Source organism: Empidonax traillii, unplaced genomic scaffold (assembly GCF_003031625.1).
Source record: "Empidonax traillii isolate 1590-97213 ecotype Southwest subspecies unplaced genomic scaffold, ASM303162v1 scaffold532:size433792, whole genome shotgun sequence".
In the NCBI taxonomy this organism is placed as follows: domain Eukaryota; kingdom Metazoa; phylum Chordata; class Aves; order Passeriformes; family Tyrannidae; genus Empidonax; species Empidonax traillii.
Window position 1 is genome coordinate 104,854 of NW_020955725.1, and position 20,640 is coordinate 125,493.

At 43.9% G+C, this 20,640-nt stretch overlaps 2 protein-coding genes across 8 annotated transcripts in view; one reads left to right on the forward strand and one right to left on the reverse strand.

Annotated features, from left to right (window-relative positions):
* The window catches only part of TP53BP1 (tumor protein p53 binding protein 1), a 28,145-nt gene extending 26,206 nt beyond the window's left edge, over positions 1-1,939 (reverse strand). For 3 of the 4 annotated variants that reach the window (XM_027897162.1, XM_027897161.1, XM_027897160.1), the window contains exons 1-5: positions 1,704-1,939; positions 1,560-1,629; positions 1,403-1,490; positions 1,140-1,210; positions 371-529 (exon numbers count right to left, since the gene is read on the reverse strand). In XM_027897162.1, coding sequence (XP_027752963.1) covers positions 371-529; positions 1,140-1,210; positions 1,403-1,490; positions 1,560-1,629; positions 1,704-1,901 — 586 coding nt within the window. In that variant the 5' untranslated portion in view covers positions 1,902-1,939. Of the gene's footprint in view, positions 1-370; positions 530-1,108; positions 1,115-1,139; positions 1,211-1,402; positions 1,491-1,559; positions 1,630-1,703 lie in introns of those variants that run through there. The other variant, XM_027897163.1, reaches the window with a different exon arrangement.
* A 5,886-nt stretch (positions 1,940-7,825) lies between these two features.
* Positions 7,826-20,640, forward strand: part of MAP1A (microtubule associated protein 1A) — a 56,814-nt gene continuing 43,999 nt past the window's right edge. For 2 of the 4 annotated variants that reach the window (XM_027897192.1, XM_027897195.1), the window contains exons 1-2: positions 7,826-7,953; positions 12,441-12,542. In XM_027897192.1, coding sequence (XP_027752993.1) covers positions 7,830-7,953; positions 12,441-12,542 — 226 coding nt within the window. In that variant the 5' untranslated portion in view covers positions 7,826-7,829. Of the gene's footprint in view, positions 7,954-12,223; positions 12,270-12,440; positions 12,543-12,654; positions 12,755-20,640 lie in introns of those variants that run through there. The other 2 variants (XM_027897193.1, XM_027897197.1) reach the window with 2 other exon arrangements.

The following is a 20,640-nucleotide window of genomic DNA, read 5'->3' on the forward strand; positions in this document are numbered from 1 at the left end:
AAAAAAAAAAAATAAAAAAAAAAAAAAAAAAAAAAAAAAAAAAAAAAAAAAAAAAAAAAAAAAAAAAACACCCCACAGAACGAGGTTCTTACCAGGGAGGGAGTTCAATATCCAATTGTCTAAATGTTCTGGAAACAAATCAGGAAAGAGAGGTGCAAGAATCAATGATAACACCTGTATAGCTACAAGAAAACAAATTAACTAGAAAAGAGAAGACAAAATTCTTTGCAACTACCAGTGATCCGAGAACTCATTTTTGAAAACTACAAATACTGTATTTCCTGTCAAAGAAACATAACATTTATAATTTAAAGAGACCAGATAGAATCTACAGAGCAGCAAAAGGATATTTATAATCAATTCTACCTACCATCTTTAGACCTGTTCTCCACAAGTCTGGAAGAAAGAACTGCAGCTCCAGGGTGAAGCTGATGCCTAGCATCTCCTTCATTAGGCACGAAGTTGCTCTCGAAGTCCTGGCTCTGTGAGAGCTCTAGAGCTCCAAACTGCAGCTGTGACGTGCCTGTATCTAACACCGAGTATCCATTACAAATATATATACAAGACCCCCACAATTTTTAAGACCCATCTATCACATTTACAAGGGCAAAAGATATACCCTCTAACATGTAAAGTATTTAGGCTATTGCTGAAACTCTGAATAAACTAACAGACTCTGACCTCAGCTGTGCTAATTAAAATAAAGTCACAAAACAGGGACAGTGGCCATTAACTCAGAAATCGGTATTAATCAGCAATATCTTTTGTAATGCCACTAGGTACCGCAGCAGGTTTTCATACCATGATGAGAAAATAATTTTCATACTACACAGTCTGTGTCTGAAAGTCCTCTGATGATAACAACCACTATGCCAGTTCATAAAAAGGCTCCATTTCGTAACGGCTGTGATGCATCCCTGCTTCTTTTAAACCATTTCCAGTCTCCAAGATCCAAGTTAACACTGATCAACACTTTTTATTTCAAACACCAAAGCATATATACCAAATTCCGGAAAAAGATGCCAATTCCTAACCACAACTACCCCTGGTGAGGCAAGTGAGGTAGCTCAACTGAAAAACTGTACAGATGGTGGATCTGATTCAAAACCCCCAGAACAGATCTGAAATGGAGAAGTTACCTTCTGCACAGGGCGAAGCAGCACAGTCCTCAACATCACCTTCACCTCGTTCCCCGGCCTTTCCAAGGACACTGCAACAGAGAGACTTGCTCAGGTCGCGCAGGGGTTCCTGCAGGACGCCTTCTCGCGGCTCGTGCTCCGGCGGGGGCCGGGCGCGGCCGCAGCTGCACCGAGACTGCGTTCTCGGCCTGGCCTCAGGAGAGGCCCCGGAGGCAGCGGCCAAGAGCCTCGGGATGGCGGCTCCCACGGCCCCGCCAACGTACCTGCTCTCCCTGCCGGGCAGTGGAGCCTCCTCCGAGATGCAGCCCCGCGGGCCGGCGGCGCCCAGGCGGGCCGGGCTCTCCATGGATTCTGCAAGCACAGCGCCGTCAGTGCCGCCGCGGCCCCCGGGCCTGCCGGAGCCCCGCGCCCTGCCCTCACCTGCGGGTCGCTCCCGGTCCGCCCCGCCGCCCTTGGGCGCCCGGCTGCCGATGGGATCGCACACGATCTCCTGCAAGACAGAGGCAGGGGCCGCGTCAGAGCCGGGCCGGGGTGGGCGGTGCCGCCGCCGCATCGCGCACTCACCAGCACGGGGCTCGGGCTCCGCCGGGCCGGCAGCCGGCGGGCCAGCACACCGAGGCAGGCCTGCTCCGCGTCCGCCTCCGCGCCCGCGCCCTGGGGCTGCGAGTCCTCCACGATGAGGCGGGGTGTGTCCTGCTGCGAGAAGCCGGGGTCCAGCTGGCTGCTGCTGCTGCTGCTTCTGCTGCCGCCGCCGCGCTCCATGCAGGGCGCCGCAGGCGGCGGAGCCCAGGAGCCGGTGGGAGCCCAACTCGGCCCAGCCCTACGCCGCGCTTCCCGCCACCGCCATCTTGCCGTGCGCCAATTGGCGCGCGCGACCCGCCCGCCCCGCGCCGTTACCGGGGAAACGCGCGGGGGGATCGGCAGCGGGATCGACACGGCTCCCGGGATCGACACGGCTCCCGGGATCGACACGGCTCCCGGGATCGACTCGGGTCCCGGGATCGACACGGCTCCCGGGATCGACACGGCTCCCGGGATCGACACGGCTCCCGGGATCGAAAGCGGCCGCGGAGCGGGAAGGGCGGTGGGTTCGGCGCTGCGCCGCCCTCTCGGCCTCTCCGTGAGCACCCGGAAGAGACGAAAGAGCCCCGTGTTCTCCGCCCGGCCCGAGCCGGGGCTCGCTCGAGGGCGAAGGCGGCAACCGCCCTCCTGGCGCACACCGCGGGCCGGGGGGTTTTCTCGCGGTGCCCTTCAGGCCGCCTTTTCATCAGTGGTGCAAAACAGCTCCATGCTCGGTCTCCAGCACAGACCGAGCACCCCGTATCCCGGACAGCCACCGCCGGGTACCTCCTTTTTTTGGGTATCACAGGGGAGTGAAATCCCATTAATTTCTCTGTGTTTATATTACTAAACGGTTATCGAAAAAACCTTGCGTACAAATTGTGGCACCGTTGTTGTCTTGCAGCATTCAACTTCTTGCCTAAAAAATAGTGAGTTTGAATATGTCACCGAAAATTCCTGGGAAGAAATGAAACCCTCCAACGCTCCCTTGTGTTAGTGAGCCAGGCTTTACTTTATTCTGGCCGGAGATACGTAGTGAATCATTCCAGCTGCCTGTATTCTTTTCAAGACTTTTCGCGTATTTATACATTTTAGCAAATAAAGATATTAACATGCATTGGGTCTAAGTTACACCATTCTCTTCATTTAATTAGTATTCTATCCTTTATTGGCTAATATTTGGTCCGCATTCTTTGGTTCTCTTAATCATTCTTCCTTAGTCAGAGAGTTTCCAACTCTCAGGCTATATAATGTCTTTGTTAATTCCTTCTATATTTTCTGGTTACTCCAACATGTCTTTGAAGAACCACAAATTTAAGATCCAAGATGTCTGACCTTCAAGCTTTGTTTATTAAAGCCTATCAGAGCTAGTCCAAAGAAACTCAAAGCTTTGACAATTTAAAGATTAAACCGACAAGAGTCTGCAGGATAAAAAAAAGAATCTAGCTAACTGCTACCACTAATAAAAATTTTAGGAAAGTTATATCATTTGCAACAATTCCCCCCTTTGGAAGTGATCTTAACTATTTCTTTTAAGATTACTTCCACTTAACTCACTGAGTATTTAGCAAGATTTAAGACACTAAAATACAATAATCACTATTAATAATCTCCAACAAACAGACTAATTTAAATCTCCTTTTGCAAGTTCTCTTTATTTCTGCACCTCTCTATTTTATATATGAGAATTCTGTATATTCTATTTAAAACCCTGTTGTAGAACCAAAACCACAGAAGTCTGAAAAAATAGTACCTGGCCTAGAAGAAACTGTTATGCAACTTCATAGACAAAAAGTGAAACATAGTGAAACAATGTAAATATGAGTTTGCATTATAGATTTGTGTGTAATGCAAAATCCAAGTTTGCACATGCACGTTAAGAGCATTAAACAGACTACAACTATTTACAATTGCTACACAGGAGGGATGCTTTAGTGTTCCTTAGTGTTCCCAGAAGATGTTCCTTTGCCACATATTGAGCTGTGTTATTGAAATGTTGTCCTAGAAGTATGTGAAGACTAGAAGTGGCAAATATGCCGGTCACTCTCTCTCTCAAAATTCCCTTCAATTCCTTGAAAACTTTGATAACAAATCCTCAGGCAAATTACCATTTTGTATCTAGAAGACAACAAGGAGAGCAGTTAACAGCCAACACAGATCTCTAAAGACAAGGTGTATAATATCAATGTGATGTCAGAGCAACAGGACAGAAGTGGCAGAATAACTACTTTACCATAGTAAGACTTTTAGCAGTATCTATATGAGATTCTCATAAGCAAACTAGGGAAGCATGGCTGTGATGAAATGTCAGTAATATCCATCCTTGGAAAGTAATAATCACCAGTTCTGTGTCAAAACAAATACATTTGAGTGAGGGTTGAAACATCGATGTGTTTTTCCTGGTCACCATTCATGGTTTTCTTTTACCACCTTGGTCACAAAATAAGGAGTACGCTTATTAATTCACAACCATCCAACACTGAGAGGGACTAGAAGTAGTGGAAGGAAGTTTTTTTAAACGATCTGAAAACCAGACAAAGTACAATGCGGGTAAGAACAATATTCTACAAAAGGAAATAATGTACAAGTTCAGGATGGGGCTGCTGGACTCTGTGGCATTTCTGTAAAACAGAGCAATGGTGGTCACAGTGCCCGACAAACTGAGTCAGTGTCATGCTGCTGCCACAGGAAAAGGTGCAAACAGCAAGCATTATACTCGTGTGTAGAATGGATACATTAGAGGCATAAAATAATTCCTGTACTCTGCACTGGCAAGGCCTAAGCTAAACGCTATGTTTACTGAGAAGATTGCAAAGGATTTGGCTATCCTAATAGTTGTCAGAGAGAAAAAAGGGGATGGCAAATAACTTGTTTCTCTTATTCACAGTTTAGAGCAAAACTGTGAATTTGTTTTTGTGAACTGAAGTAGATTTAAATTAACATAAGACAAAACAGAAATAAGCAAAAATATTTAAAAAGGCTAAAGAAGTTCTAAAAATTATGCAATCTCTAACATTTAAGACTTTTTTTAAAGCAGTAGCAAAGGGGTATAGTTGATCTTAGTCTGAAATAGGAACTTGGACTAGATTATCTCTGGGGCTTCCTTCCAGTCTCATTTTTCTGCAATTCAATACTTTTGCATGAACCTGGGTAGGACAAAATTGAGAGCTCAATCCAGGTGCTCAAATTTGTAAATGCCAAATGCATGGCTTTACTGAACGGGGGAAGTTGTGAAAGACATGGTTATGGTGGAAAATATAGCATTATTATTTCTTTGCACTGCTCAGTAAGGCTGCTGGCAACCCACACAGTTTAGTCTGCAAAAAAAATCTTAGTAATATTCCGTTTGTGCTCATTTTTTATGCTTGTGCTTTGCCTGGCCATTTCAGCTACATTTTTTTGACTGGATTTAGTTATGAGGAAAGATGAAACAAAAAGGTAAGAATTCTGGCCACTTTGTACTTAATATTTAATTGATTAAAAATCACCTTGGCTTCAAAGAAGAATTGCCATTTAAGTATACTTTTATTAATATGGACATTTTTAGCTGGTGAGGACAGGAAGTCATCATCCCAGGCTAAAGGACTGAGAAACTGAAATTGTGTAGATTGCTCTTCCCATGATATGAAAGTCCTTTTTATGCTATTTTGATCCTACTTTCTAAATCCGTTTTTATAAAGATAATTTACCTGTGATTCATTATCCTTCACTCTTTGAGGTAGTCCTTTAGTCTCCTTTTGCCACTCTTCTTCTGTGATGTTTGTCGGGACCTCTAATATCTGCAATCAGCCCAGTCAGCTTTTGGTTCATGGGTGTGCCAGCTACTGCTGCAGTGCATGAAAGCAGAATTTTACACCAGAATTGCGATACAGGTCTATTATATGGTTCCAGAATGTGAATTTACAGGGAAAAGGAGGAACCTAATAGGCTGGAAATCCTTCACTTCACTGCCTTATGCAGTGCACACACATTAGGACTCAAGCCTATTCTACCGCAATTCCACGGTGACCACGGACCTCTGATGCACATCAGAAAGCAACAGAAATACCATCCTTTTATGACCTGATGGTACAGAACAAGAACGCAAATGGATCCCATCACCAGAACTCATGTTTTAATTGAAAGTCTTCCCCAGAGGTTCTAGTCTCTTTGTTTGGATATTCTTTTTAAGCTTTCACTCCAATTTGCATGTCTCCTGTTTCATTTCTTCTTGGCAGAAAGCCAGCTGGAGGAGCATCTCTGCACTGCAGTGAAAAGCTGCAGCTCTGGAAAGCTACCATGTCAAAAATAAGCAGCAAAACTGAATCACCTGAAAACAGAAGGTACTTCTACTAGCTGGTGTCAAAATATCTGAAAATCTTTCATTTTTGTGTTTTGTTGTCATGTTTTCCTTCCATGATCTACAATTCTACTGTCATAACGGAATTTAATGTATGCTGGCATTTATTTGCAGGTTTATTTGCTTTATTCACATATCTACCTGATCAGTGCAATCCCTGAGACAAACTAAATTGTTGCTGCTATGCAGGTTACATCACAGAAAAATAAATTAAACCCTTTTGAGACATTAATTCTGCATTTCATAAAGATCATAGCCAGTGGTGTCACCACAATTTAATGTGAAAAAGACCTATTGCATCATCTCCTAATTTCTGTTGAGAGCTAGAGCACCTTTTAAGATCTCAGTTTGAGAGAACTCTCTAAGCTAGTAACATCAGTTGTAGCCTGCAGAGATAAATATTCTGTATTTTCCTTCCTTTCTGTGGTGGTCTTGATTATGTTTTGTTGGAGTCCTGTGACACTATGGGTCCACATATGCTTGCCAAAATGCCGACTGTCAGAACCTTCTGAGATTTCAATTATGTCCTCAATGCAGGCTTGGTGTGTATGAGGGAGCAAAATCGGACAGGACTTATCTGCCCATCAAGTTCCTAAACTGTAGCTCTGGAAATCTTGGAGACTGCAGGGGCAGAAGGGTTGGGGGTTGCTTAGCTTTTGCATATAGAAACATAGAATCATCAAGGTTGGAAGAGACCTTCAAGATCATCCAGTCCAACCATCTACCTGAGACTACCACTGTAAGCCCTAAGCCACTAAGACCACATCACCCAGCACCAGATCCAAATAGCTCTTGAACACCCCCAGGGATGGTGACTCCACCACTTCCCTGGGCAACCCGTTTCAGTGCCTGACCACCCAAACAGTGAAAAAAAGTTTTCTGATATCCAGTCTGGATCTTCCCTGTGTCAGCTTAAGGCCATCTGCATCGAACTGCTTTGGAGCTTGTCTGGCCAGAACTGTGAGCAACACAGACTTGGGCCCTGAGTTAGGGCCTCTCCAGTCAGCTCAGACAGTAAGAATTGCCTGCACTGTGACCTGTCAGCACAGCCATGAGCAGCTCTCACCAGTTTTGCACTGGTGGCTAGAGATGGTCAGATTGTTCTTGTATCTTGTGTATCTGGATTGCAGGAAATCCCATGACTTACCGCTGGAGACCATTACAGTTGTCTTTATTTGAACAGGAAGAACCACCAGGAAGTGATGAAGTCCTGACTTGCTCACTGCCATGCAATGGAGAGAGAAGATGAATGATGCTGCCAAGCCTTGGAATCTCTAGCACTGATGGCTTTCATGATTTATTGTGGGTATTGCAGCAACGCAACACCAGACATTTAAAAATCTCCGTGGATTTCTCTATTTAAGTAACCTAATTCCAAACTAAACTAAAAACTAAACCAATTTCTCTCCACCCCCAAATTGTTCTTTCAAAGGTCTGAGCATCCAAGCTTGCCGCTGTGCCGCTCTGTCCATCCTGACGGAAGGGACCAAGACCCCGCGCCCAGCGCCGACGGGAGCTCACCGGCAGCCGCCGTGGCGGCACGATCGGCCTCGGGCCAGCAGAGCCGAGGCGACAGGGCCGGGCCGGGCCGGGCCGGGCCGGACGAGCAGCGGGCCCCTGGGGCCGGGCGGTGGGCGGGGCGCTGGGCCCGGGGGCGCCGGCCACGCCCTCTCCCCGCAGTACCTCAGGCCCACCTCAGGCCCCAGCTCGGCCAATCAGGGCGGGGCTCAGAGCGCTTTAAGAGCCGCGCGCCAGTGAGCGCGCGCTGCAGCAGCGGCCGCGGTGTTGCCATGGAGACGGCGGCCGAGCCGGTCTCTATGGACACGGCGGCGCGGCGGCACGCGCTGCTGGCCGTGATCGGGGAGATCGGGACGGAGCCGGAGCGGGGCGCGCTGCGCGGGGCCCTGGAGCGCGGTGAGCAGCGGGGGCGCGGCGGAGGGCCCGGGACCAGGCGGGGGCGGCCCCTGTCCCCGAGCACCGCGGGGCTGCGCGCCTGCCGCGCCGTCCCCGCTGCCGACCGGGCCGAGGCGGAGGTGCCGGTGCCACCCTCCCTGCGGTACCACCGTCCCGCCGCAGGGCTTCGTACTCGCTCTTCCCGGAGGGACGGCGGCAGGGTTGGAGCCTCGCAGGTGGCGGCTGCGGAAGGGTCGAGGCGCTACTGGGGCCGCGGGCCGGGGGCGGAGGCCGAGGGCGCCGGGCGGGGTCGGGCGGGGCTCAGGCCCCCGGCGCAATGCGGGCTCGGTCTCTGCGGCGGCGGGCGGTTCCGTGACGCGGCGGCCCGACCGCATCTGCGGATGGCCAGGCAGGACACGACTGTAGAATTTTTTTCTCCCCTGAGCATTCCTTTATTTGCTTTAGTGACACGCAGTTAACGCTGTTTTCAAATGTCTTAAAGCTTGAAAATATTTCATGGTTCTCTTTTCCCTCGGTCTCTGTTTTATTAGTGGATTGGTGGATTGGTGGATTGCATCTTGTTTTCATTACCCCAAAGTTCTGTCTTCTTGGACGAATTGTCTTGCTGGACTGTTTCCACTGGTGCCAGGAACAGCTGTGAACAGGGCTCTCTTGTGATGTGGCTTCTCCTTGTCTACAGAGCAACTGCGTGAACCAGAGTGAGGGAGGATAAGCCACACTGTGAACTGCTTCAGGAGTGACACAGTGCAGGATTGGGCTGCCACAACATTTTACTCCTTTGTTATCCATATCCTGATAGTGCCCAGAGGCCTCGGCAATGAATTAGCCTTTGTATTATTAGATACAGTGTTATTTAAAATTAAGGGAGGACCTGGTGAAATGTTCTTCCTTTGTGGCAGTTTCTGATAGTTTCTAGCAAAAAGAGAAAGGATAGATACTCATCTGCATCACGACCTTAAGGGAATCCCTGTTCCAATAAGCAGTTAGTACATATTAGAAACAAGCTCATAGCCTTCTGTCTCTGTGAACACTGTTCTCCCCACCCCCCATTTCTGAGGCACACAGATTTGAAAGATGCCAAGGATAAGTCATAACTGTTGACCAAACTATGTTAATAGAAATACTTCTGTGACTATTTTCCTCTTAAGCATCAGCAGTACTGAGGAACAGATGGAAAGTGCAATTTAAGAGAGGGATAGGTGTAAAAATGTCAAATTTTGTCTAATTTCCCTACTTCAGCATATTTTCCAGCCGTCTCTGCTGGCAGGCCGCTTACTGTTTCAAGAGAAGTGTTTCATGCCTTTTCCAAGGGATTCCTTTAGTTAGTAGAGGTAGATCAGGTTATGATGATTTGGCCTCTGAAAGATCCTCTTTGAAGGGGCTACTGCTTCCTGCACAACAGGATGATCGTCTTCACTTGGCACTTCACTGAACTGATGTGCCAACCTACATCCTTATCCATTCTCTGAAACTTTGAAATAGTGACAAATCAGACTGTAAACTAGTGGATTACACTCTAATTCTGCAGTCATATGCTAATAACCTGGAAATTCCCATTTCAGAGGAAAAAGAAAGTCATTTGCAACACAAATTGTAATTGCCACAGCAGAAATAAATTCTCCCGTTGGCCTTCTCTGATTAGAAAACTGCTGATATTCTGCCAAGTGCAAACACTTCTTTCATTTGCATGAACGGGAGGCGTTTCAGCAGTATTGGTAATTTACTAACAGTGGAAGTGAACTGTTTGGGGAGCTGTAAACCTGGATTTCAGTCTTTCCTCTGTCACTGACATGGAGTAGGACCTCCAGCAAGTTAGAAGAATTTTCCCCACTATGAAATGGGAGAATAACCTCTTCTTGAAATAGACTGAGATTTGCAAATTGGAAGATAGATACTAAAAATGAGAATAGTTAAAATGACAACGGAGTCTGGAGACCTGTCTAGTCAAAATATTATGATTTGCAGATGTCTGTACTCTTGATTCAGGGACTACAAGAAATATGGAAATGGTATACATATGATGACTCCTGTTTCTTAAGTGTTAGCTGCTAAAGAGGGCTCACATGAGGTTTGTGTGAGGGTAGAACAGGCTGCTGAGCAGTGAATACAAAGGAGGAAAAAGCTGGGATTTGTTTTATGTCTGTTCTGTTGACTGTGGCGCCCTGTCTGTGCAAAAAACCCCAAACAAAGTCAACACCCAAAGAGACTTTTTCAGTCACCCTGACTGATCCAAGAAGTATGTTTTATCCAGACTTCTTTGTGTACTTTGGTTCAGGATAATGCAATAGTGACTATAGGATGTTATAGAACCTGCTTGTTTCCAGGTATAGAGCTTTGTAGGCTGTGACATAAACCTTGGGATGCTTGAATGACACTTTTTCCAAAATGCTGTCTAATAAATAGTGGTCTTATTTTTCTGTTCCTGTATGACTTTTGTCCAATTTTGAAACCATATCTGGAAGACTAGATCTAGTATTGGGAGGAAATTCCAAATCTTTTAAGCCAATTACCTCAGCAGGAAATAAAACATTCACAAGGGCATAAGGAATGAGATGGAAAACTGATGAGTCCCTTACCCAGGCTTTTCATGTGCAAAGAGCTTGAATGTTTAGAAACCTTATTATGGTACAGTCTGCACTAATGGAAGAGGATTCTAATCAACAAGGGCAACGCTCTGACTCCTGTGCCAAGGAGTGATAACTTGGAGTTACGGCAAACTGGGAGAGATTATAAGTAACCTCAGACTACTTGTAGGGGAAAAGGTTGAATAAATTGTTGCAAGTACAATGAGTGAAATAATTTCACTCTTTCCTTTCCTTGCTCTGAAAGAGCATCTATTCTTTCTGCGTCCTAGAGGATGTAACAGTACCTCAAATAGCACTTACTGCTGCAATAGGACACAATGACAATGACACAGCAGCTACAGTCAGCAGGATTTGCCCTGCAGAGTGCTACCTTTTTCTTGTCTAGGTCAGAATGCTCATCAGTACTGCATTAAGATGCTCTTATACTGGACATTTGTTTACACTATTGTGCTCTCTAAGAGTGTAGCATAGAAAAACATTTTGTTCACCTTCTTGCTTCCTTTTATTACACGTTTCATTTGTTTGTATCCCATGTCCAAACTGAAAGGTGCTGGTAAGTTGTTTGACTTGTTTGTTTTTCCTGGGTTTTGTTTAGTTGGTTTTTTTTTGTTGTTTTTCTTAAGTTCAGAGAAATTAGAGAGGGGTTTTTGTGTACTCTACAGTGCAGACTGTCAGCTAACAAATAAGCTCTATTACTCTGCTGAGTCAGGTGTCACCAGAAAAAGAAACTAAGCACAAGGTTTTCTTTAGCTGCTACAGGCCCTGAGACCTGTGTGATGCAATGATTACTAACTCTGTCTTGGTATGTGTAGAAAGCTGGAGCTTGTATCCTCAAGGATCCTGTCCTGCCAGAGGCCAGCAGAAGCTATTGCACAACCTGGAAAACTAGAACTGCAGGAAATGGGAATGATGTCTGCATGAAAAATGAACATGTGTCCCTGAAAAAAGCAGATATCAGAGGCAATAAGACTTTGCATTTTATGCGAGAGGTGGTGAAAGAACTCTCAGTGAGGACCCCATCAATAAATACTGGGGCTGAAATTCTTATTTCAGTTAACCTTAAAAGTCTGTGGCATTGGCCTTCAACATCTGTACTTCAGCACGCATCAGCACCGGAGGCTGGAGTAGGGATTCATGCTAATATCCTGGTTTTGTTCATGGTGCCATAGTGTAGTGTCACACCATCTAGGAGAGGCTCTTCCCTACTGGGATGTGAAGATCTGTGGTTTGTAGTGTTTGGTGTCTTCTAGAATGTACAGCTGTTCACGCTGGGGTCTGAAGGTGACTTCCCCAGTGTGGCTTGGTGCCACTTGCTCTGGGAGCAGATGCAGCTTCCTGCTGCGATATCAAGACAATTAGCTTGCGAAGACTATATAGATTAAAGAGCAAACTCAAAGGATCTCAGTGGGATCAGGGGCTTTGAAGGAGTGATTAGGCAGAGCCAGTTGTGGGGAAGCTTTTGTGACTTGGAGGATGCACAGGCTATAATAGCAGAGAAACTGGTGTCTGAGCTGGTCAGTAGGATAACCAGCCAGTAGCCCATCTCTACTTGTGACCAATGCTGGACAGCATAGAAGATGTAAAACTAACATTATGTTTTTGCTTGGTTAGGCAGTAGTATAACTTATTTGGCCTTATCCCTTGTAGCTTGTTGGCCTCCCTTGCATGAAGCCCAAGTTGAATAAAAATTTGCTCACTGCATGTCCTTGAGGGAGAAATGTTTTATGGAAGGTAAGCATCCTAAAACCTTCTGCTTCTGAAAGCTTTCTTGATCCTAAGTATGCTCCTCTAGAAGAGCATCACTGGTCCTTGTGTGTCCTGTTAACTTCTCTTTCTCTGCTTCTGTTTCTGGAGTAGTTGAAATGACTTTTTCTTTTTTTTTTTCTTTTTTTTTTTCCCCAGGAATTCGTTCCTGGAACATTAATACTTTGTACTGTGACCTGAATCAGCAACTGCGGCTCTTTGTAACCAGACATCTGGCTCAGTTTTCTTCTGAAGTCAAAGGTCAGCTTTTTGGTTTATAGGCATTGACTTTTATTTCTGTTGGGTTGGGGGTGGGGGGGAGTGGAACAACAACCAAAAAAAAACCAAAACCCAACTAAAAACAAACAAAAAAACCCCAAACCAACAACAACAGGATAAAACTGGTTGTGATTCAATTACTGACTTGTTTGCCCAGGATTCTGCAGAACTGAATGTAAAGAACCATCTTAAAGGTATGTTGGATGCAATGAATTTAACTTAGAATTATGTGTCTTATTGCAGAGAATAGCATTGAATAGAAATGTGTACTGTTAAAAAGCCTATTAAATTAGTAAGTTGGAATCCGTCTGTCCAGCTTCTGTACTTTATTGAGGTGGCACAATATAGTTTTACTTCATTAGCTATTTACTATTTATACAAGTAGTATATAAGAGTAGTCAAATGACTGAATTCCTCTTCTTGAAGGCCTATCTCCCTTTCTGAGAACAAGGAATAAGAGCATTATAAAAAAATCACATTAACAGTTAGAAAGTGTGCTTGCCTAGCTTGTTAAAAGCTTTAACTCTGGTTATAATACTTTTATGTAATGTATAAGTTACTATAGTAAGCACATATGACACTGTTGTGAAATCTGTTTTATATAAGAGTGTCTTATAGCTCACTGTATGTTTTACACTCTTGTCAGAGTTTATGAATGTATTTTTCCAGTTGAGAAGGCTGTTTTCCTAATGGACAGCTGTGAAAGAAAGTACCTGAACTCTTCTCAAATGTACCACTGACTGAGAGGTCTCAACTCTCCTGTCACTTTTTAACATGGGGATGAAAAGTCACCCTCCTTGCAAGGCAGTGTGTGCTTGTGTATGCACTTTAGGGATTAAAATACTGTGTATTAAACATATCAGTTGAAACACTCAGCAGAAGATCTGTCTTGATTTGAAGCAGCTGTAACAGGGCCTATGGTACAAATAGACCAAAGCACTAATAAGTTACTGTGAGTATAACATTTGCCCAAGAATTCTTCTAAGTCAGAGTTGAAATATCTGGCTTAATATTACCAAAACGTATCCCATTCACTTCCCTTGCTGGGTTCCTGAGGAGGAAAGGGTGATGCACATGTTGCCAGTCTATGAAGATAGTTCCATAAGGGATCCGGGGAACTGCAAGTCTGTTAACCAACTATCAGACCTACTGAGCAAATCAGCAGCAATTATAATAAAAGGCAGGATTTGTGTCTACCTGGGAGGAGTTCTGCAAAGGGAAGTTCTGCTTTTCAAAGGTCTTGTAGCTCTCTAAAGAGATCAGCAAACTTACAGATAAGTGATTTAGTCTACCAGGCAAAATGTTCTGGGAATCGAAGTCCCCGAAGTCTGTTTAAGGAAGCCTATAGGCCACAGAATTAGGGCCAAGCTTTGGTATGTAGAAGTTACTGAGAGAAGGATGGGTAGTAAACAGAAATTCTGATGTAAACTGTCTGTAGAGACTTGGCCCTGAACTGGAGGCTTGCAGCTTAACATGGTACTAGGCATGCTGCCACTCTTCCTCAGAGCCCCTCGCCATCACTGCACCTCTACAGAGTTTCCCATGAGACTACACATTCCTGCTAGCTCTGCACAGTATCTCTTTTTGCTCTAGTACATTTTTGGGGAAAGGAAAAGTATAGCCGACTCTCAGCTGCTCCTGTTTCTGATGTGCTTAGCAGCAGACTTAACTTCACGAATATTAGCAGCTGCTTTCAGTCTGACTAGGGGGTTTAAATTAGCTCAACAGCCATCCCAGTGATCTTTCTCTCAAATCGTACTCTGTGTTGGCCTTCAAAAAACTTTTTATAAATAGCTAATGACATAATTGAAAATCAAGTGTTTAAAAAAACACCATTCGGGTTGAATTTGATGGAGCAAATTCTTGAAATAATGAAACATTGATATATACTCTTCTTGCCTCTGTAACAGGATTATGAGAACTATTAAACACTTTTGAGTACTAGCTTGCATTTTTCTTGGCAAACTTAATGCTTTGTGCTGAAAACTATCGGGGCTGGTGTAAGAGTCTAATACCTAGATGCCTTGCAGGCAGATGGCCTTCAGGCTCTGAAACCTTTCGTGTTGAACCTAATACTCATCCTTCACATCCTACTGATGCCTTTGTTTTACATTTAGTGCCAATTGAGGATACAGATATATCTTCCCCAGCTTACTGAGAATGAGGCAAAGTTACATTACAGTTCCTAAAGGCAGCTGCCTTTTTAGATGAGCATTCCTAGAAGGCTTTTAACTCAGACTAGGAGAAGAGTCTGTTTTACTGCCTCTCTGAACATACAGGCAGCTACAAAGAGGATGGAGACTTTCCCTTCACGAGGGGCAGACTGTAAGTTGCATTGGCAGAGTATTCAGTTCAGTAAGAATTTTTTTTTTCTACTGTGAGAACAATCAGTCACAGGAAGAAATCTCCCCAGGGTCATGGTAGAGTCCTCATTACTGGAGGTTTTCAGGATGTAATTGGACAGAGTGCTAGATAAAACAATTTGTGTCTTTTCCCATGAAAAGTTGAACAGATTATTTTTTGAGGATCCCTTCCAACCTGGGCTGTTCTGTGCTTCTGTGAATTCAGCTTTGCAACAGTGAAAGGACAGGGAATTTTACTCCTGGCACAAACCAGGTTGGTATTAAGTTACAAATCTGATACAATGCAAAGGCAAATACACAAGCCCACCATGCACATCTTAGTCTCAAAGTCTGCATTTGATCTTCCTTTTACAGTAACAAATATCTCCTAGGTCAATGTTTTTACTTGTGCAAGTGATTCATCTTCTTCCTGGAATGTGGAATGGCTTGGAGTGTCAGTTTATGCCGTATGCTTTTTCCACTGCACTGCTGAGTTAGTCTTCAGTGATCAGTATCAAGTGCATGACTGTAAAAAAAGCTGCTTTGTTTATTCAAATTGTAGCTCCTAGATAGTACAGATGATAAGGCTGTGTATTCAAGCAAAAGCTGTTCTAGACAAGAGGCAAAAGACCAATTGCTTGTGAAAATTAAATTACAGTGAAAGTGCATGTTCCCCACAGCTGTGGCCTCTTGCTAGAGAGACTTCTGTAACAGATCATTCAGGGATGGATTTTGTTCAGCTCTTGGCTGTTAATAAAAGGGCTGCTATATCCTGAATTTGCACGTTCAGATACCAAAAAAAGTCAGTGGCTAGCACTATTTTTTTCCACAGATGCAACAATGATTCTCTGAACTTTGGATGTGAATTGTAATCCTTGAGCAATTAACTGTCCTGTACCTTTTGTCTGCCAATATACTTCAGACTAGAGAAATATAAAAGCAAGCACTTGTCAGCTCCTGTGCTTCTTCCTCATATGCTTGAGGGCTGTATTTACTCATAGTAGCCACACTGAGCATGACCTCAAAGATCCCATGGATTGCAGTCTCCTAAAATACAGTTTCCCGTGCTGTTAGTGCAGCCCATGTTGGTACATGAGGCTGCAACAATCCCAAGCATTGTTCTTTCCTCCTTTTCAGGTTGTCTGTGGATACAGTAAGCAGCATGAATCACATTGTGGACTTATATGACATGCCTTATGAAATAATGATTGCACTATATCAGTACAACCTTTGAGGTTTTGACAAGCTTATTTGTTTTTTATTAGGAAGTAAGGTCATATTTTCTGTAAAGCCATGCTGATTGACAGTAATTTAGTATTCTATTTGAATCTTTGCAGCTGATGGGTTTTCCAGTCTTCTAGGACTGAAATGCCAGAGCACTGGAGTTCAGATTGGAATCTGAGAGCTTCCTAGTCAATCTTGGATCTTGTACAGAAATTATCTTTTTGCGTGTGCTTGGTCTGATTGCTGCAATCTCCCACCACCATTATTGTTCAAATTTGATTGTCTTTAAAATATTTTTTTTGTTTCTTTCAAATACAGAACAGGAATATTTACTGGATGTTTCTGGCTCTATTTGACCTGCAGAGCTTAGTTTTAAAACGAGATAGCACAAAAAGGAAAACATGTAAGACCATATATATAAAACTTTATTTCAAAATGCTGCTTTTACTATCTTTAGCAGATGTTTTAATGGTAAGAGAGCTTCTCTGGACAATGCGTGTCCTCAGAATTCGCTTTGACAAATAACACTGGTCTGCATTTCACATATGTGATACCAGCATACTGGCCCTGCTTTAGTGGGTTGGGCCAAGGAGTTGTCAGGCTTAATCTGTTTGCCTTTTGTATTTCAAGCTGTTCCTTTGTTCCCGCCATGAGTGCTGTGGTTTCACTATGACACCCAAAAGTTATGGGGGAAGATAAGAAATCAGAGCCTCAATGAGCTATTTTGCACTTCACTTGGGCAGAGGCTCAGCAAACAACAGTTTCTTGCTTTTGTGCTGTTCTGCCCAAATGGTGTTACTGACTGAAAGGGCAAACGGTGCTTTTCTTGGCCTAAAATTCATGTAAGCTTTAAACTGACCCTGTGCGACTCACATTTCTGTATGTATTTATTGTACATTTGAAATTGTTGAGGCTTCAATAAATCATACAGATCTGTTCATGGGAAGCATCATTCCTATGGAAGAAGTGATTTTTCACAGCTGCTCTGGTTCTGTTAAGTTCCTCTGATGAATATTGAGGGGAAAATTCTGTTCAACTTTTTAAAAGCAAGTAAGACCAAAGGAAATACCTCACTGGTTCAGATCAGGGGTCTACCAAGCACCACTGATTGCCCTTCCCCCCTCATAGGTCCCTCCCCATCTATGTACAATGCTAGAATTGGGGATGCTCAGACCATGAGCAACTCCTTCTAGTAAAAGCTGTTTGATTCCTCTTGAATGTAGACTCTACAAATGCTGTCTGCCTCCACAGTCATGTGCAGCAGCAAGTTTCTGAAATTCACTGACTGCTATCTGAAGAAGAAATTCCCCTTCTATTTTTATGTGATCGAGCTTTCCTAGGTGCTCCCTATCTTCTACCATTTGAGAAGTAATAACCCAATCTTCTGGCTTTGACTTTTTTTCTATTTTATTTTTTTTCCTAAATTGGAGATGTCTTTTTGAGACTATTATGATAATGCCATGTTTGAACATTTTAATAATTTTGGTTATCTGTGCTAAACCTGAATTGATAGACACAACACTTTGTGATCTTCACAATGGACAACAGCACACAGTGTTCTGGCCCAGGGGCTGTGAAAGCTGGGACCTCTTGATGGAAAGCTGCAATGGCTGTTAAGGCTCAGCATCTGAGTGTGCAGATGGCATTTTTTCTGACCTTTGTGAGCACCCAGTTCCATTGTTCTGACCACTCAGGCATTTCAAGAGTTGCAGGTGTGTGGTTTTTTTAATTTTTTTTCGTCAGCAAGACACCTGCCATCTTTTAGTTTGTAACCTGTTCTAATGCTTCAGGGTTTTCTTGGATTTGGTGCTTTGGTTTCTTGGGGTTTGTTTGTTTGTTCATTTTTTTGCCTAGAGAAGTGTTTTTGTTGGAGATTTATGGATTCACTGATGGATTTATTCTCTGTTTATTGTTTTTTTTAATAAGAAGTGTTCAAAAGTTCAGAGTGAGCTAGTTAAGAACAAAAAAAAAAAAAAAAAAAAGGTGGGGACACACATGTGCTTCCACTCAGTGCCAGCAGAAAACCAGCAAAGGCGGTTGAAGACATATTCTCCATCTTGTCCAGTGACTGAAAGCTCTTAATTTTATAACGGTTAAGGGATGATCTGTATGATGCAGAACAGTTCTTTAGACCATGCTCTAGTAACTATTTCATGTTGTCCGTCACAGTAGTTGCACACAGAATAAGGGCAGGGGGGAGAGTTACTGGTATTTGGGGGTTTGGCTTAATTTTTTTTTTTGTGTTGCAGTGACATTTTTTTAGCTTGACAAAGGCAGCATTCTCTTGGTGGTCATATGCATTGTAAGCACAGCAGCTGCCATGACAGAGGGACCTCCCAAATAAGACAACTTCTAATACATGCTGCTTTTGGAGTCTTCACATTGCTCCATGTTTAGCAGAGGTATTGGAACTAGAGATACTTATTAGAAGTTAATACGAGCTTTGGGTGGTTTGGGTTTGAGTTTTTTTGGTGTTTGTTTTTTGGTTTGGGTTTTTTTTTTGTGAATCCTGCTGGGATTCTGGCATCAGTCATACCTGGATTTTGGTAAGGAAAGCCTTGTGAATGTGTTGTGTATCATTATTTTGCCATGGCTCTGTGCACTTTTCTCTAGTATCCCTAATGCAGTGGTTTAGAGTAGGCTTTTCCAGTCCTTGTCAACTGGACCTTGCTAAGACAAACAAGATGAGCCAAGGGGAAGGAGGATTAAGTAGGAAAATAATCTTTAACATATGACAGTTATGTATAATTTTCTGACAGATTTTTTGGGTCTGTTTCCTTCTACCGTGCTGTGAATGGAGCTTCCCAACTCACTTCCTTTGCTTTTAAAGAATCCCCAGTAGTGGTGTGGGCTCATGGGCTGAGTCTCTGACTAGCTGCTCTCAATTCCTGTTTACCCAAGTGTTGTACTCAGATTAGTAGCTTTGGGTGCTCCATGCTGCTGTCGTTCAGGGGCTGAGGACCAAGGCTGAGCCATTACTGAATTTAATCTCATGGTTTGGCTGTCAGGTTCTGCTGTACTTCCCATGGTGGCTTCATGGGGTAGAAAGCCACTCACGGACAGCAAATGTGCCCTATCTCACAGTGCAGAGTAATGGGTAGCATTAATGTGCCAGATGCCAGAGAAAAAGGCCATGCCATCAGCACTAGGTGCTCGTGCACCGTGGCAACGGTGGCAGGCCCTTGGCAAGGAGGACAAGCCTGTGGGGGCTGCTGCTGCTCTGCTGCACCCTGCACAGCCAGTGGAACCCAACGGAACTCCTGGAATGATCTCATCTAGAATCTGAGCTGCTGGTTTTGGAAATAAAGTCTTCTACTAGGTCAATATTCAAAAGAGTGAAAAAACAATGTGGACAGTGCCTGTTAATCCTATTTTGCACTGAGATTAATTGTTGTCATGTGCTATTTTAATTTTAATGCCATAATTCCTAGCTTCTTAGAAAACAGATGTCCCTCAGTCTGACTGGCTCTGTTCCAGGATTTTGCCTTGCTTTATTAACTATGGCATTGCTGGAACATGTGCCTCTTTTCTCCCCGTGTAAGAATCTCACATTTCAGACCAGAGGCACTGTTTTCCCCTCCTGATCTGATATTACTTTTTTCCTGGGTAATCTGAGATGATGTGCTTTTTGCTTGATACTGAGAAATTATGGTTTTCCTTGTGCTAGAAAATCAGGAATTCTGAAGTGGAGTTGATGGGGATCATTAAGGGCTTGTGCCTAGAGGCATCTTGCTTTTGAAGTACCAACTTATTTCCATGCTCTTCTGTATAGTAGAATGCCTTGCTACCTGATTTGGAAACTTTGGGGGATTGTGTGGACAGGCCATTAGCTTTACCTGAATTCTTGCTGCAACATGTTACTGCAGAGGATCTACCAGATCCCTAATCCATCTGGTTTGTTTTTTTTTTTTCTTTATCCTGCTGGTCTGTATGAAACAGTAGTGGAACAAATGGGTTAATTCCTGAGCTCGTGCTTTGGAATACTAAGAACACTGCAAAGAAAATTTAATTCACTACCTGAAGACAGTCTCCTGTTTTTGTTTTAAACTAAATGCATGTTTCAGCTATTCTTTGGGGTTTTTTTTGGAGAGGTGTTATGATTTTTGTGTTATGTACACTTTTAGGTAAGGTGTTCTTCTTTTATTTAAATGCATCATTGGTCTGTTATAGACCATGGGTAATTATCATAGAATCTCCTGAGTTGGAAGGGACTCATGAAGATCAAGTCCAACTTCTGGCCCTGTACAGGACATCCCATGTCCCTGAGAGTGTTGTTCAAATGCTCCTTGAGCTCTGGCAGCCTTGGGACCATGAGCACTGCCCTGGGGAACCTGTTCAGTGCCCAACTACCCTCTGGGGGAAGAACCTTTTCCTGAGATCCAACCAAAATCTACTTTGACACAGCTCCAGCTGTTCCCTCGGGCCACGAGAGTGAAGAGATCAGTGCCTGCCCCTCTGCTTCCCCTTGTGAGAGCCTGATGAGCTCTGCCCTCAGTCTCTTCCAGCTGAATGGC